We start from the raw sequence: 14,880 nt of genomic DNA, 5'->3' as shown, positions 1-14,880 counted from the left end.
GACTTCGAAGTATCGGTAGGGAAAATGTCCATGCTCTCTGGGATCCCTGGGATGTCCCTACCCCCCATTGAAGTTGACGTTTAATGGTTGAGGGGTAAGGTTAGTCCCAAGGATACCAGTTAGCACTAACCATAGAGAACCCTTTTCCACAATTTCTGGTGTATAGCATCAAAAGTAAATAAATCACAGCACGTTCTTGGACTTACTCAGCGGTTTTTTACTGATTAAGTACAATAATATTGGAAAATAAAATGCTAAGTTCAACTATACTCCAATATAATTTGAAAATGAGGCTGTCGCTGCTTCCTGTTGTCAAGATAAATAGCCGAATGTCCAAACACAGTTTTAAAGTGTCAATAACCAATGTGCAGAAACAATTCATGATTTATTGAAAAACATAAAATGTACTATCTACACATATACAGTGCCTTCAGAAAGTATTCATACCCCTTGACTTAGTTGTCTTACAGCCTGAATTCAAAATTGATTAAATATATTTTTCTCACCCATCTACACACAATACCCCATAATGACAAAGTGAAAACATATTTTTTGCAATTTTAGCAAATGTATTGAAAATGAAATACATTAATATCTAATTTACATAAGTATTCACACCCCCAAGTCAATACTTTATAGAAGCACCCTTGGGGCGATTACAGCTTTGAGTTGTCTTGGGTATGTCTGTTTCAGCTTTGAGTCGTCTTGGGTATGTCTATCAGCTTTGCACATCTGGATTTGGGGATTTTCTCCCTTTCTTCCTTGCATATCTTCTCAAGCTCTGTTAAGTTAGATGTGTTGCGGCTGTGAACAGCAATCTTCAAGTCTTTCCACAGATTTTCAAATGAGATTCAAGTCTGGGCTTTGGCTGGGCCACTCAAGGACTTTCACATTCTTGTTCTGAAGCCATTCCAGCATTGCTTTGGCTGTATGCTTGGGGTCATTGTCCTGTTGGAATGTAACTCTTCGCCCCAGCCTAAGGTCGTTTGCACTCTGAAGCAGGTTCTCATTAAGGATTTGCCAGTATTTGGCTCCATTCATTGTTCCCTCTATCCTTACTAGTCTCCCAGTCCCTGCCGCTGAAAAGCATCCCCATAGCATGATGCTACCACCACCACGCTTCAAGGTAGGGATAGTGTTAGATGGGTGATGAGCTGTGCCTGGTTTTCTCCAGACGTAGTACTTTGCATTCAGGCCAAAGTGTTCAATTTGTCTCATCAGACCACTAATCTTTTGCCTTATGCTCTCAGAGTCTTTCACATGCCTTTTTGCAAACTCCAGGCGTACTGTCATGTTTCTTTTTCTCAGGAGTGGCTTCCGTCTGGCCACTCTCCCATAAAGCCCAGATTGGTGAAGTGCTGTAGAGACTGTTGTCCTTCTGGCAGGTTCTCCCATCTCAACCAAGAAACTCTGTAGTTCTGTCAGAGTGGTCATTAGGTTCTTGGTCACCTCCCTGACCACATGGAAACTGGAGATATTTTTTACATCACTGGTTAGAGGACAACCTGCAGAAGACAGCCAGACATATTTCAGTGTGTTGCATTTTGATTCAGGTGGGTCGCCATCACGATAAGTGTAATGCAACACTTTTTGTGAATCCCTCCTATCGATATCACCTCGAATTTAGGTTAATTATACATCCTTTTTACCTCAGATTGGCGACATTAATGTAAAAGTTTATAGTTATCAAGATGGCACAATCTATTACTTAAAACAGATCAATATCTCTGGTTTTGGTCTGCGGATTTTGTCATACGCGCTTGGCGGTCGCAGGATTTAGAAAGCTGCTGTCATTTTCAAACTCAAATGGCATGAAAAATGCGGGACACTGTTGCTTTGTTAATTAACTTGTTGTTTAATTCTACATAGGATATCAACACCGACAAGGGTGGCTATTACTTGAGGCCAGTGACTTTTATACAGTGTCCCACATTTTTCATACCATTTGAGTTTGAAATTCACAGCAGCGTTCTGAAACCTGCGACCGCCAAGCGTGTGTGACAAAATCAGCAGACCAAAACCAGAGATATTGATCTGTTTTAAGTCATCGATTGTGTCATCGTGATAACTATAAACTTTTACATTAACGTCACCAATCTGAGGTAAAAAGGATGTCTAATTAACCTCAATTCGATGTGGTCAAAACATGAGCTTGCGGAATGTAGCTGTAACATATATATACACTGTCCACAAAAAGGAAAGTCAGCGCAATATCAAATATGTCAAAAATAAATCAAAATGTAAATTTAGGATGATAGTATATGTCATAAATGATTGCCACAATAACATATTTCTCACTAGTTTAACCATTTGCAGAGTAAAACAAATTTTTGTATGCCTAATTTAACCGGGCTCTCTAGAAAGAGCTCCCATAGTGACTGTGCAGCAGCCCGGTCATTAGTCTTCCTCAATAGGAGATAAAAACTATTGTGTCTACATGGATGATGCTTCCTGTAACTAATCTTACTTCTGGTAAAACTTGATGCATTTTTTGTTGTTCTCTGAAGAATAAGGAATGCCAAAGTTCATAGGAGCTTTGTATTTAATATTATTAAAAGCAAAATAGGAGCTTTGTATTTAATAATATTAAAAGCAAAATACTGTGGTATGTATTAACAACATATGCATTCAATTTTTATTAAATTGAATAAAAGCATTAACTCTTACTATAACATTGAATTACAACATGAAAACTCTCACTATAACATTGCCAAAACATTCTAACATTATTTAATTGACAATAGAGGCCATTTTAAAGTGATTCTCTCAGCCATCTTAAGATGAATGCACTTACTGTAAGTCGCTCTGGATAAGCGCGTCAAACGACTAAAATGTTGAAGTAAATACAACCCATCACAAGTGTGTGAAACCCTCAACATGCCATCAAACACACACACACACACACACACACACTGAGTGGCGCAGTGGTCTAAGGCACTGCATCGCAGTGCTAACTGTGCCACTAGAGATCCTGGTTCGAATCCAGGCTCTGTCGCAGCCGGCCGCGACCGGGAGACTCATGGGCGGCGCACAATTCGTCCAGGGTAGGGGAGGGAATGGCCGGCAGGGATGTAGCTCAGTTGATAGAGCATGGCGTTTGCAACGCCAGGGTTGTGGGTTCGATTCCCACGGGGGGCCAGTATAAAAAATATATATATATATGTATTCACTAACTGTAAGTCGCTCTGGATAAGAGCGTCTGCTAAATGACTAAAATGTAAATGTTACTCTTCTCTATTTTTACAAATTATTTGCCATTTGTCTTACAAGAAGCTAAAATGACTATGTATGCTGATGACTGCAGACTCTACACATCAGCACCTACAGCCAGCGAGCTTGAGGAGATAGAGTTACAGAATAAACTGGACTTAAATACATCTAAAACTAAAAGCATTGTATTTGGTTCAAACCATTCTCTAAGACCTAAACCACAACTGGAGTTGGGTGTGACCATTGAGCAAGTTGAGGAAGCTGAACTCCTAGGAGTAACATTGGATGGTCAGTTATCATGGTCAAGTCATATTTACAAAGTTGTTGTGAAGATGGGGAGGGGTATGTCTGTTATAAAAATATGTTCTGCATTTTTGACATAAAGATCAACTGTACTAGTTGTTCAGGCTCTGGTCTTGTCCCGTCTTGATTACTGTCTGGTAATATGGTCAAGTGCATCAACGAAAGACCCAGCAAAGCTGCAGCTGGCTCAAAACAGAGCAGCACGCCTTGACCTTAACTGCACATACAGAACTAACAACAACATGCATGATAGTCTTTCATGGTTGAAGCAGAAAACAGGTTTTTAGAAATTTTTACTTTTTTTAAATAACGGAAATATCACATTGACATAAGTATTCAGACCCTATTCACAAGTTTTTAGACATTTTTTTTCTTCACATTGACATAAGTATTCAGACCCTTTACTCAGTACTTTGTTGAAGCACCTTTGGCAGCGATTACAGCCTTGAGTCTTCTTGGGTATGACGCTAACCTGTATTTGGGGAGTTTCTCCCATTCTTCTCTGCAGATCCTCTCAAACTCTGTCAGGTTGGATGGGGAGCGTCACTGTACAGCTATTTTCAGGTCTCTGCAGAGATGTTCGATCGGGTTCAAGTCCGAGCTCTGGCTGGGCCACTCAAGGACATTCAGAGACTTGTCCCGAAGCCACTCCTGCGTTGTCTTGGCTGTGTTCTTAGGGTCGTTGTCCTGGAGCAGGTTTTCATCAAGGATCTCTCTGTACTTTGCTCCGTTAATCTTTCCCTCAATCCTAACTAGTCTCCCAGTCCCTGCCGCTGAAAAACAACCCCACAGCATGATGCTGCCACCACCATGCTTCACCGTAGGGATGGTGCCAGGTTTCTTCCAAACATGACGCTTGGCATTCAGGCCAAAGAGTTCAAGCTTTGTTTCATCAGACCAGAGAATCTGAGAGTCCTTTTTGGGAAACTCCAAGCGGGCTGTCATGTGCCTTTTACTGAGGAGTGGCTTCCGTCTGGCCACTCTACCATAAAGGCCTGATTGGTGGAGTGCTGCAGAGATGGTTGTCCTTCTGGAAGGTTCTCCCATCTCCACAGAGGAACTCTGGAGCTCTGTCAGAGTGACCATTGGGTTCTTGGTCACCGCCCTGACCAAGGCCCTTCTCCCCCGATTGCTCAGTTTGGCCAGCTCTAGGAAGAGTCTTGGTGGTTCCAAACTTCTTCCATTTAAGAATGATGGAGGCCACTGAGTTCTTGGGGACCTTCAATGTTGCAGACATTTTTTGGCACCCTTCCCCAGATCTGTGCCTCGACACAATCCTGTCTCGGAGCTCTACGGACAATTATTTCGACCTCATGGCTTGGTTTTTGGTCTGACATGCATTGTCAACTGTGGTATCTTATATAGACAGGTGTGTGCCTTTCCAAATCATGTCCAATCAATTTAATTTACAACAGGTGTACTCCAATCAAGTTGTAGAAATATTTCAAGGATGATCAATGGAAACCGGATGCACCTGAGCTCAATTTCGAGTCTCATAGCAAAGAGTCTGAATACTTATGTAAATAAGGTTCTGTTTTAAATTTGTAATAAATTTGCAAAAAAATCTAAAAACCTGTTTTCGCTTTGTCATTATGGGGTATTGTGTGTAGATTCATGAGGATTCTTTTTTTTTTATGTCAATTTTGGAATAAGGCTGTACCGTAACAAAATGTGGAAAAAGTCAAGGGGTCTGAGTACTTTTCGAATGTACTGTACATACCACACCAGACACGCCACTATGGGTTTCTTCACGGTACCAAAACCAAAAACAGATTTAATGCGTTGCTCAGTGTATAGAGCAGGTCATTATGGGATGCTACGATAAGACGCCACCAGAGGAAAAAGCACCTTTAGCTTTAAAAAAAAAAAAAAAAAATAAAAAAAACATATTGTATCACAGCGTCTCTCGTCTTTCTAAAGATCTAATTTACCTGTATATAAGAATATGTATATATGAAGTGTGTAAATAGTACATTTGTTGTCTCTTGGTGTCTTATGTTCTAGTCTATTACTGTTCTATACTCTGTCATGCATTTGGAAGGAAGAGTAGCTGCTGAATATGCTGTAAATAATAGACCCCAGGAAGAGTAGCTGCTGAATATGCTGTAAATAATAGACCCCAGGAAGAGTAGCTGCTGAATATGCTGTAAATAATAGACCCCAGGAAGAGTAGCTGCTGAATATGCTGTAAATAATAGACCCCAGGAAGAGTAGCTGCTGAATATGCTGTAAATAATAGACCCCGGGAAGAGTAGCTGCTGAATATGCTGTAAATAATAGACCCCAGGAAGAGTATTTTTATATTTATTAGGGATCCCCATTAGCTACTCTTCTTGGGGTCCAAACATATTAAAAACACTTACATTACATATAAAACGAAATATAAAACAGTACATCATATAACATTATTACACCACTACCTATCTACAATGCAAAATGTTCAACGCCACCATACAACAATATCACAATGTATGCGTATGCATGTGTCTGTACCTTTTGTCTGTGTCTCTTCACAGTCCCCGCTGTTCCATAAGGTGTATTTTTACCTGTTTAAAAAAAAAAAATCAGATTCTACTGCTTGCATCAGATACCTGATGTGGAATAGAGTTCCATGTAGTCATGGCTCTATGTAGTACTGTGCGCCTCCCATAGTCTGTTCAGGACTTGGGGACTGAATAGACCTCTGGTGGCATGTCTTGTGGGGTATGCATGGGGTGTCCGAGCTGTGTGCCAGTATTCCAAAACAGACAGCGCGGTACATTCAGCTTATCGACGACACCTCTTACAAAAACAAGCAGTGATGAAGTGAATCTGTCTTCCACTCTGAGCCTGGAGAGACTGCATCTCTTCCACTCTGAGCCTGGAGACTGCATGTGCTGTAGCTAATGGGGATGCTAATAAGCTAAACTCAAAGCAGACCCCACGGAGACCACACCTGTAACGTCTCTCTCCGGTGTGCGTTCGCTTGTGCATCTTCCAACTGGGAGTTTGTGTGTGTTCAGTCTGGTACTCTGCTCGAGCAAAACTTTTCCCACATTGATCGCAGCCTGTGAGTTAGCTTGTGTCTAGTCAGTTGTACTGGCTGACGGAAACTGTTTCCACATAGAAACACAGCCATATGGTTTCTCTCCTGCGATTTCAAAAGCCTCACGTTGTTATAACTCTTTCGACAGAGCATTGGAAAGGCTTCTCTCCCGTGTGTGTTAGCTTGTGTATGTATAGTCAGTGGGCGGATTGGGTTATGCCAAGCACCGGTCTATGGGCCGTGACGTGAACGGGCAAAAGCGGTGAGGGTGGAGCGCCCTTCTCAAATCAAATCCAACAGTAATCTGCACCGCTCGCTCATGTTGTCAACAAGGCAGCATGGTGCATCGTCCAGAAAACATATATTTTCCAAAATAATCTGTTTAAATGAGTTTTCAATGGGAAGGCAGATAGTGATTTTATCAAAAGCAATCACTTTTGCATGTGAAAACACAGAATTCTACTCATTACTCCATGAGCTACGTCACTTTTGTTTTGGGGCAACCCAGGCGAGATGATCGAATCCCCTCATTGATCAAAGCTATAAGATTTCTCTCCTGTGTGTGTTCTCTTGTGTCTAGTCAGTTGTACAGTTTGACGGAAACTCTTTCCACATATAGCGCAGACATATGGTTTCTCTCCTGTGTGAATTCTCTGGTGTATAGTCAGTGTCCCTAAGGTGGTGAAACTCTTCCCACATTGCTCACAGACATATGGTTTCTCCCCTGTGTGTGTTCGTTTGTGTTCAGTCAGGGAACCAGCTTCAGCAAAACTCTTCTCACATTGATCACAGTTATACGGTTTCTCCCCTGTGTGTGTTCGCTTGTGTATAGTCAGTTGTCCAGACTGCCGGAAACTCTTTTCACATATTGCACAGACATATGGTTTCTCTCCTGTGTGTATTCTCTGGTGTATAGTCAGCGCTCCTAAGGTAGTTAAACTCTTCCCACATTGATCACAGACATAAGATTTCCCTCCTGTGTGTGTTCGCTTGTGTTCAGTCAGGGAATCGGCTCGGCCAAAACTCTTCCCACATTGATCACAGCGATAAGATTTCTCTCCAGTGTGGGTTAGCTTGTGTTTAGTCAGTTGTCCTGGCTGACGGAAACTCTTCCCACATTGAATACAGCCATATGGTTTCTCTCCTGTGTGTATTCTCTGGTGTCTCTTTAGGTCTCCTAAATGAGGGAAACTTTTCTCACATACGTCACAGCTATAAGGGCGCTGGATCACTTTCAACCCTGGAGTCTTCCCAGATGATAAGCCCCTCCCACTGAGCGAGCGACCGTTAGGGCTGTCCCCTGTGAAACAAAAGACATGAAGTTAAGGTTCCTCATATGTACCAAAGTATTTAGCAATAAACTAGTGTTGAAGTATCTTCCCTATCCAACACAGATGAGCTGCTAAACAACACTGAATAGAAATGTTTTGCAAATATGGGTCAATTAATAAATATATTGATAAATCAATGAACTGTTACAGAAGCAGATTGTAGTTAATCCACACACCATTGTTCCTACTTGATGACATCGAATCTGAATCTCCCTCTCCATCGTTGTCCTCAACGTCCCATTCTTCATCGCAGTCTGTAGCATCGTCATCAGACTGGCTGGGACTCATGGGTGCCACACTAGATTCTTCCTGTATCTTTCTGATGTCCTCTTTCAGTTGGAGTAACCAAGACATTCCCTGCTCTTCCGATTTCACTGAATCTGCATTTTCCCACATTTCCTCCATGATTTTACGTCGTAACGAGCGATGGTTCTTTCCTTTAACTTGGGAGCCATCTATTCCACAGCGTTCACACAGGTATCGTAAATTGTCCTCGGTTAGACGGTGTAAACTCTGTTCGATTTCTTCCAACAACGTTTCCTTCTCTCCACTCATGTTGTCCTGCTGGTGGGAACAATGACAATGCAGTCAATGGCAAGACAGCAGGAAGTCCATACACTTTAGATGACCTGTAGTAGAAGAAGACAGCAGGAAGTCCATACACTTTAGATGACCTGTAGTAGAAGAAGACAGCAGGAAGTCCATACACTTTAGATGACCTGTAGTAGAAGAAGACAGCAGGAAGTCCATACACTTTAGATGACCTGTAGTAGAAGAAGACAGCAGGAAGTCCATACACTTTAGATGACCTGTAGTAGAAGAAGACAACAGGAAGTCCAATGTTAGTCTGGAACCCAGCGGGAAATGTTAGTCTGGAACCCTGCATTGTGGCACAAGGAGATGAGTTGATAAATGGCTGCTACAGGTTGTCATCTATCAACAGGAAGTTGATTCCCAAGCTCATTGTGGTTTGTCTTTTTAGAAGGGCTATTGTCCCCGTTTCATTGATTTCAATACAATATCGATGTGAGTGATTCATTTGCGCGCTATTTATTACAGTAGAACAAATTCATCAATTTCAGTCTGAAGTGACCGCTTAGTAAATATTGGCGCGTGAGCCGTTTTTAAAAAAGGTACTAATTTAGGAAAATACAAGTATTCTGAACAAGTGTGACACGTGTGAGTAGAGAGGAATTTGTATGTCTTGGTCTTCAACAGATCAACTTATTTCAGCATATTGAGGAATTTGGACATTTAAAACCATAGCCCCAATATTAGACCTCTGATTACTTATTAATTAACGAGACTCGGTCTATAGCGACAGCGTTGGGGATATGGTCCAATGACTGATTAACGAGACGTGGTCTATAGCGACAGCGTTGGGGATATGGTCCAATGACTGATTAACGAGACGTGGTCTATAGCGACAGCGTTGGGGATATGGTCCAATGACTGATTAACGAGACGTGGTCTATAGCGACAGCGTTGGGGATATGGTCCAATGACTGATTAACGAGACGTGGTCTATAGCGACAGTGTTGGGGATATGGTCCAATGACTGATTAACGAGACGTGGTCTATAGCGATAGCGTTGGGGATATGGTCCAATGACTGATTAACGAGACGTGGTCTATAGCGACAGTGTTGGGGATATGGTCCAATGACTGATTAACGAGACGTGGTCTATAGCGATAGCGTTGGGGATATGGTCCAATGACTGATTAACGAGACGTGGTCTATAGCGATAGCGTTGGGGATATGGTCCAATGACTGATTAACGAGACGTGGTCTATAGCGACAGCGTTGGGGATATGGTCCAATGACTGATTAACGAGGCGTGGTCTATAGCGACAGTGTTGGGGATATGGTCCAATGACTGATTAACGAGACGTGGTCTATAGCGACAGCGTTGGGGATATGGTCCAACGACTGATTAACGAGACGTGGTCTATAGCGACAGTGTTGGGGATATGGTCCAATGACTGATTAACGAGACGTGGTCTATAGCGATAGCGTTGGGGATATGGTCCAATGACTGATTAACGAGACGTGGTCTATAGCGACAGTGTTGGGGATATGGTCCAATGACTGATTAACGAGACGTGGTCTATAGCGACAGCGTTGGGGATATGGTCCAATGACTGATTAACGAGACGTGGTCTATAGCGATAGCGTTGGGGATATGGTCCAATGACTGATTAACGAGACGTTGTCTATAGCGACAGTGTTGGGGATATGGTCCAATGACTGATTAACGAGACGTAGTCTATAGCGACAGTGTTGGGGATATGGTCCAATGACTGTAGCCCGCCTGGTAGCGGCATGTGACCCGCTCCGAAGCTCATTTCTAAACGGAGGGAGAAAGCATGAATTTGCACATCCCATATAATGTGGGAACGATGAGTCGAAATCCACTTAGCCTATTGTTTTCTGGCACATTCATTTATTTTCTTTGTCGTGCAGGGTCTGACATTAACAATGGGCCAGTAAAAAAACGGGTCAGTTGGGCCAGTGTTCTGGTCAGGGGGTGCTCTGGTCAGGGGGTGCTCTGGTCAGGGGGTGCTCTGGTCAGGGGGTGCTCTGGTCAGGGGGTGCTCTGGTCAGGGGGTGCTCTGGTCAGGGGTGCTCTGGTCAGGGGGTGCTCTGGTCAGGGGGTGCTCTGGTCAGGGGGTGTTCTGGTCAGGGGGTGCTCTGGTCAGGGGGTGCTCTGGTCAGGGGGTGCTCTGGTCAGGGGGTGCTCTGGTCAGGGGGTGCTCTGGTCAGGGGGTGCTCTGGTCAGTGGGTGCTCTGGTCAGGGGGTGCTCTGGTCAGGGGGTGCTCTGGTCAGGGGGTGCTCTGGTCAGGGGGTGCTCTGGTCAGGGGGTGCTCTGGTCAGGGGTGCTCTGGTCAGGGGGTCGGGTGCTCTGGTCAGGGGTGCTCTGGTCAGGGGGTGCTCTGGTCAGGGGGTGCTCTGGTCAGGGGGTGCTCTGGTCAGTGGGTGCTCTGGTCAGGGGGTGCTCTGGTCAGGGGGTGCTCTGGTCAGGGGGTGCTCTGGTCAGGGGGTGCTCTGGTCAGGGGGTGCTCGCGCCCCCACTCGCCCCGAGACGTTGGCAAGGCCCCGCCCAGGTCCAAAGACATTTTCCAAGGGCTGGAAAAACCAAGTCCTGCCCGTCACCTGGACGGACATGGAAGTGACCGCACCCATAACTACCAGGACCAGCACACACCGCTAATAGCATGAAACTACCAACCAAACCTTATACTCGGCCGCCACTGCTAATAGCATGAACTGACCAGACACACCGCTAATAGCATGAATACAAAACCAGCATACATCCCTATGTACTACCAGCCAGCACACACCGCTAATAGCATGACACTACCAGGACCAGCACACACCGCTAACAGCATGAAACCAAAACATAAATAGTGAAAAGCAAAACATACATGAATCCCATCTCTACCCCTGATTGTAGGATGCTGTGACACCAAGCCCCTCCTCCTGTGACACCAAGCCCCTCCTCCTGACACCAAGCCCCTCCTCCTGACACCAAGCCCCTCCTCCTGACACCAAGCCCCTCCTCCTGTGTGCACTTCCCCATTTACACCAGAGATCTATATATAATGATGAGATGCTCATGTCTCCGCCATAACAATGGGAGTCGTTGTCCCAAAGGTGTTAAGACAGGCGACAAGCTTAGGTTCAAAATAAACCCATAGAAACGTATTGGGCTTATTTTGGACAGATTTTGGCGAATGTGAAACCGTCTCCCAAGCCCCTCCCCCTGCCACTCACAACAACAAAGATGAGATCACTTCTTTGTCTCTGACAAGCGGTTTCAACTCGCTATTTGCATTTGAGCTTTGGTCCAACAGACTCGGTCATATGGACACAGAAACACATTATTTTACTGTAATAGAGGAGAAGCTAACCTTTTGAACCATAACCTGTTTATGTTTTAACTCAAATGTCGAGCAGAGCAGACACTACTAAAACAGATTTACCAATGAACATTCATTCTGGAAAATGAATGCTCAGTTTATCGCACGCGCGCCTTACCGTACCACGTATCGCTAGCAGCATTTTAGTAAAATAAAGATTGTTATACTAGCTGTTTAGTCTGTGTTTTATAAATGTGCAATAAGCCTAAAACACAATTATATAAAGGAACTGGCAGCTCGTTCTCATTCTGAGAAATAAGGTAGGCCTCTTGATTTCAACATCTGAACAAAGTGGACAGGCTAGCATGTTGTTCAAACAGTTGGCGATGGACAGAAGGGTGTGTTCATATCAATTCAACTGTTCAACCTTGTTCTAGCAAATAGATTCAAGTTGGCTAAACTTGAAATATAAATATTAGCTGGCTCCTCACTAGCACGTGGCTTGTGCTTGAGAGAGAGTTTATGAGACTTGTGTTTATTTTCTATAATGCCTGCTACCAGAAGTTAGTCATTACTAGTGAATGTGCATTATGCATGGTTCTGGTTAAAGTTGTAACAAAACCTGCATTTTTATAGACAGACCTGAAAGCCAGATCAGTGACTGCAAAAAAAAAAGCAGGTACAACTATTTTGATAAAATAATTACATTATTAGTGGGTCTTATGGTTGTGGAAGGCATATATTCAGCATATAATCAGCCTGATCGTTTTAAATACACTGTATTTTACCTTTAATTGTACAACAAAGCTTATTTTAGAGAAAAAACATTTTTTAAAATATCAAGATATTTGTGAATCGGCCATAAGTTTGAGGGGGAAAAAATAGAGATATGAGTTTTAGGCCTCATCGCCCAGCACTAATGGACAGTCCCAAATAGATCCTCTATTGATTCTGTGTCCGCATGGCGGAGTATGCACAGGTCTGACTGTTGAATACCCCATATATTGAGCATTCTTTTTGGAGCAATAATTTTATATAATATAGCTTAAATTGAAAAGAACGAATTGATGCATTTATTTATTTTTATTTAACTAGGTTAAGTCAATGCATCAATTGTTGTTTTGTATATCAGTTCATAAACCTGATTCCATGATATTGGGTCGTCCAAGATCTGTTCCCAACGATCTTGAATTTTATGCGGCATAGTTGTCAACCCTCTTGACTGTAAGTGAAACTGATACATTTTACGATTTATATTATTCATTTATGATTTTTTTTATTTTATTGGTGGCAGACAAACATTTATTATTTTCGCAAAATATTTAGCTGGTCCGTGCCCAGCGTGCTGTTGGAGAGATGCGTCGCTCCATCAACGTTCCGTCAAAAAACAATCTACATAAATCATGTAGCCTAGCCTACGGAAGAAAGAGTAAGTGGCGTTTTACATAGATTAAATCTCCAGTGTGTAGGCTATGACAATGTCATGAAACACACTTTTTACATTATGCATGCACGCTTCTCCGATCAAATAGCCTATCATAAATAAAAAAAGTTATTCGATGTGAATTACTACATCCTAAAAATCAGGGAACTCACACCTGCTGTCCAGGAGTTTCACCCTGTGGGCGAAATTGTCATGATAATCAGTGGTTTCAAGTTTATATTCGTAAAATGTTTTTGACGAACTGATCATAGCAAAAAAAAAGAAAATATTTCAGCATTTCCTACTGTGTAAATACATTGACTTCCATTGCAAATAGGCTCACTGATAAAGTTGGGTAGCTGATATTCAGAGCTTAAATAGCCAAAATGATTAGTCACAGGAATCAGGACTAATAAAGCAATGCAACTCTGTTTTACAAACGGTATCACATGGATGGGCATTCATAACATTCCACTGTGGGCAGACACTGGCTACACTATTCTAGTTTTGCGGAGGGCGGCTTTTTTGTTGTTGTTACGCCTAGGGCGGCAGAACCGCCAGGAAAGGGCCTGCACTGCCGTGTTGGTTTATGCTTCACAAAACTGGAATTATTAACGATATCGTCATATCTAGACTGTCAACATTCGTCGTTCTTAAGTGCACAAAAAACATTAATACGCCAACAGCTGTTGTTGAACAGAAGCTAGCTAGTCAACTCACCAAATTCCTTGTAGAAAAGCCAGCTAGCTAGCAAGCTAACGTAGCTAACAAGTCCTTGTCCTCCTTTTTTTTTTTTCACGTGGAAAAAGAGGTAGCAAGCTAGCTTTATCTCTTCCGTTTTGGCTAACGATCCTTTACGACTTCCAAACAAAGTTGTCCTGTGGCTGTTGCATTTTGGAGATTGAGAAGAGGATATATTTATTGAAGGCTTCTAGCACGAATGTTTCAGATACTATCTTGCAATGTAGCAACTTCCGCTTTGACTGGCGTTGTTCTTCTACTTCTACGGTATTAAGCCGGTCTGCAAACAAGTGTTGGCTGCATGCCGCCACCTACTGTACGGGTGGTAAACGATAGAGAAAAAAAACATCCATTGTTGGAAAGGGGGAAAAACCGACATCATACAAAATACAAAAAAAAAAGAGATGAAAAACCCATCCCACTCAGTCCAATTCAAGTCACATTCCTACACAGGCTAACGGGCCTGTGAGGGCGGCACATTCTATGACAGGGTTTCTTGCAAGGCCTCGGCTGTAAACTCAGTCACAAAAAGCGTTCGGCTGCACTAACAATGATTAACATGTTCTCTGATTTCTCCTTTGTTTGTGCTGTGCAGTTTATGACCATTGCAATAAATACTACAAAAGTCCACCTTTTTAACAATATATCAGGATCCCTTGGTTGCCGAGAAACATGCTCTGGTGCAGGCTCTAGTACCATTGCGTCTTCAACGCCACTCGGCCCTTCCAGATAGGAGACGCGCTGGACAGCCCTTACTCTGGCCACCTCTGTCTCCTTCCCCCTGTGGTGTCGAGAAACCGATGCTAATTATGCTGTGAAAACAAGGAAATCCGCTGACACTGTACTTTGATTGTAAAGGTTTATTTATATCAGAGTATTCCAGCGTCAATTTACAGATATCTGGAGAATAACTGCCTCCAATCTGTAATATGTTATTCTGTCCTCCTTTGTTTTAACCGTGGTATTTATATCCTATGCCCTATGTA

General features: G+C 42.9%; 1 protein-coding gene across 4 annotated transcripts; it reads right to left on the bottom strand.

Annotated features, from left to right (window-relative positions):
* Positions 1 to 6,184: 6,184 nt before the first annotated feature.
* Positions 6,185 to 14,157, bottom strand: LOC121557820 (zinc finger protein 239). 4 transcript variants are annotated; one of them, XM_045213202.1, is made up of 4 exons: positions 13,874 to 14,157; positions 8,487 to 8,678; positions 8,046 to 8,430; positions 6,185 to 7,838 (listed from the first exon to the last, which is right to left on the bottom strand). In XM_045213202.1, the coding sequence occupies exons 3-4, from the start codon at positions 8,422 to 8,424 to the stop codon at positions 7,066 to 7,068; spliced, it is 1,152 nt and encodes a 383-aa protein (XP_045069137.1). In that variant the 5' UTR covers positions 8,425 to 8,430; positions 8,487 to 8,678; positions 13,874 to 14,157; the 3' UTR covers positions 6,185 to 7,065. The 4 variants fall into 4 exon arrangements, with proteins under 4 accessions (XP_045069137.1, XP_045069136.1, XP_041727226.2 ...); XM_045213201.1 differs by having other exon boundaries at positions 8,046 to 8,678; XM_041871292.2 differs by lacking the exon at positions 8,487 to 8,678 and having other exon boundaries at positions 8,046 to 8,433.
* Between the last annotated feature and the right edge of the window lie 723 nt (positions 14,158 to 14,880).

Source organism: Coregonus clupeaformis, unplaced genomic scaffold (assembly GCF_020615455.1).
Source record: "Coregonus clupeaformis isolate EN_2021a unplaced genomic scaffold, ASM2061545v1 scaf0087, whole genome shotgun sequence".
Lineage (NCBI taxonomy): Eukaryota > Metazoa > Chordata > Actinopteri > Salmoniformes > Salmonidae > Coregonus > Coregonus clupeaformis.
Note: the sequence above shows the minus strand (reverse complement) of the source record. Positions and strands in the feature narration are given on the sequence as shown.

What these genes read in the sequence shown, in the direction of transcription:
- LOC121557820 (XM_045213201.1), bottom strand. Translation starts at nt 8,424, where the DNA reads ATGAGTGGAGAGAAGGAAACGTTGTTGGAAGAAATCGAACAGAGTTTA. An exon ending in GTCATCAAGTAGGAACAATG is followed by an intron (nt 7,839 to 8,045) that starts GTGTGTGGATTA and finishes TTTGTTTCACAG; the next exon opens with GGGACAGCCCTAACGGTCGC.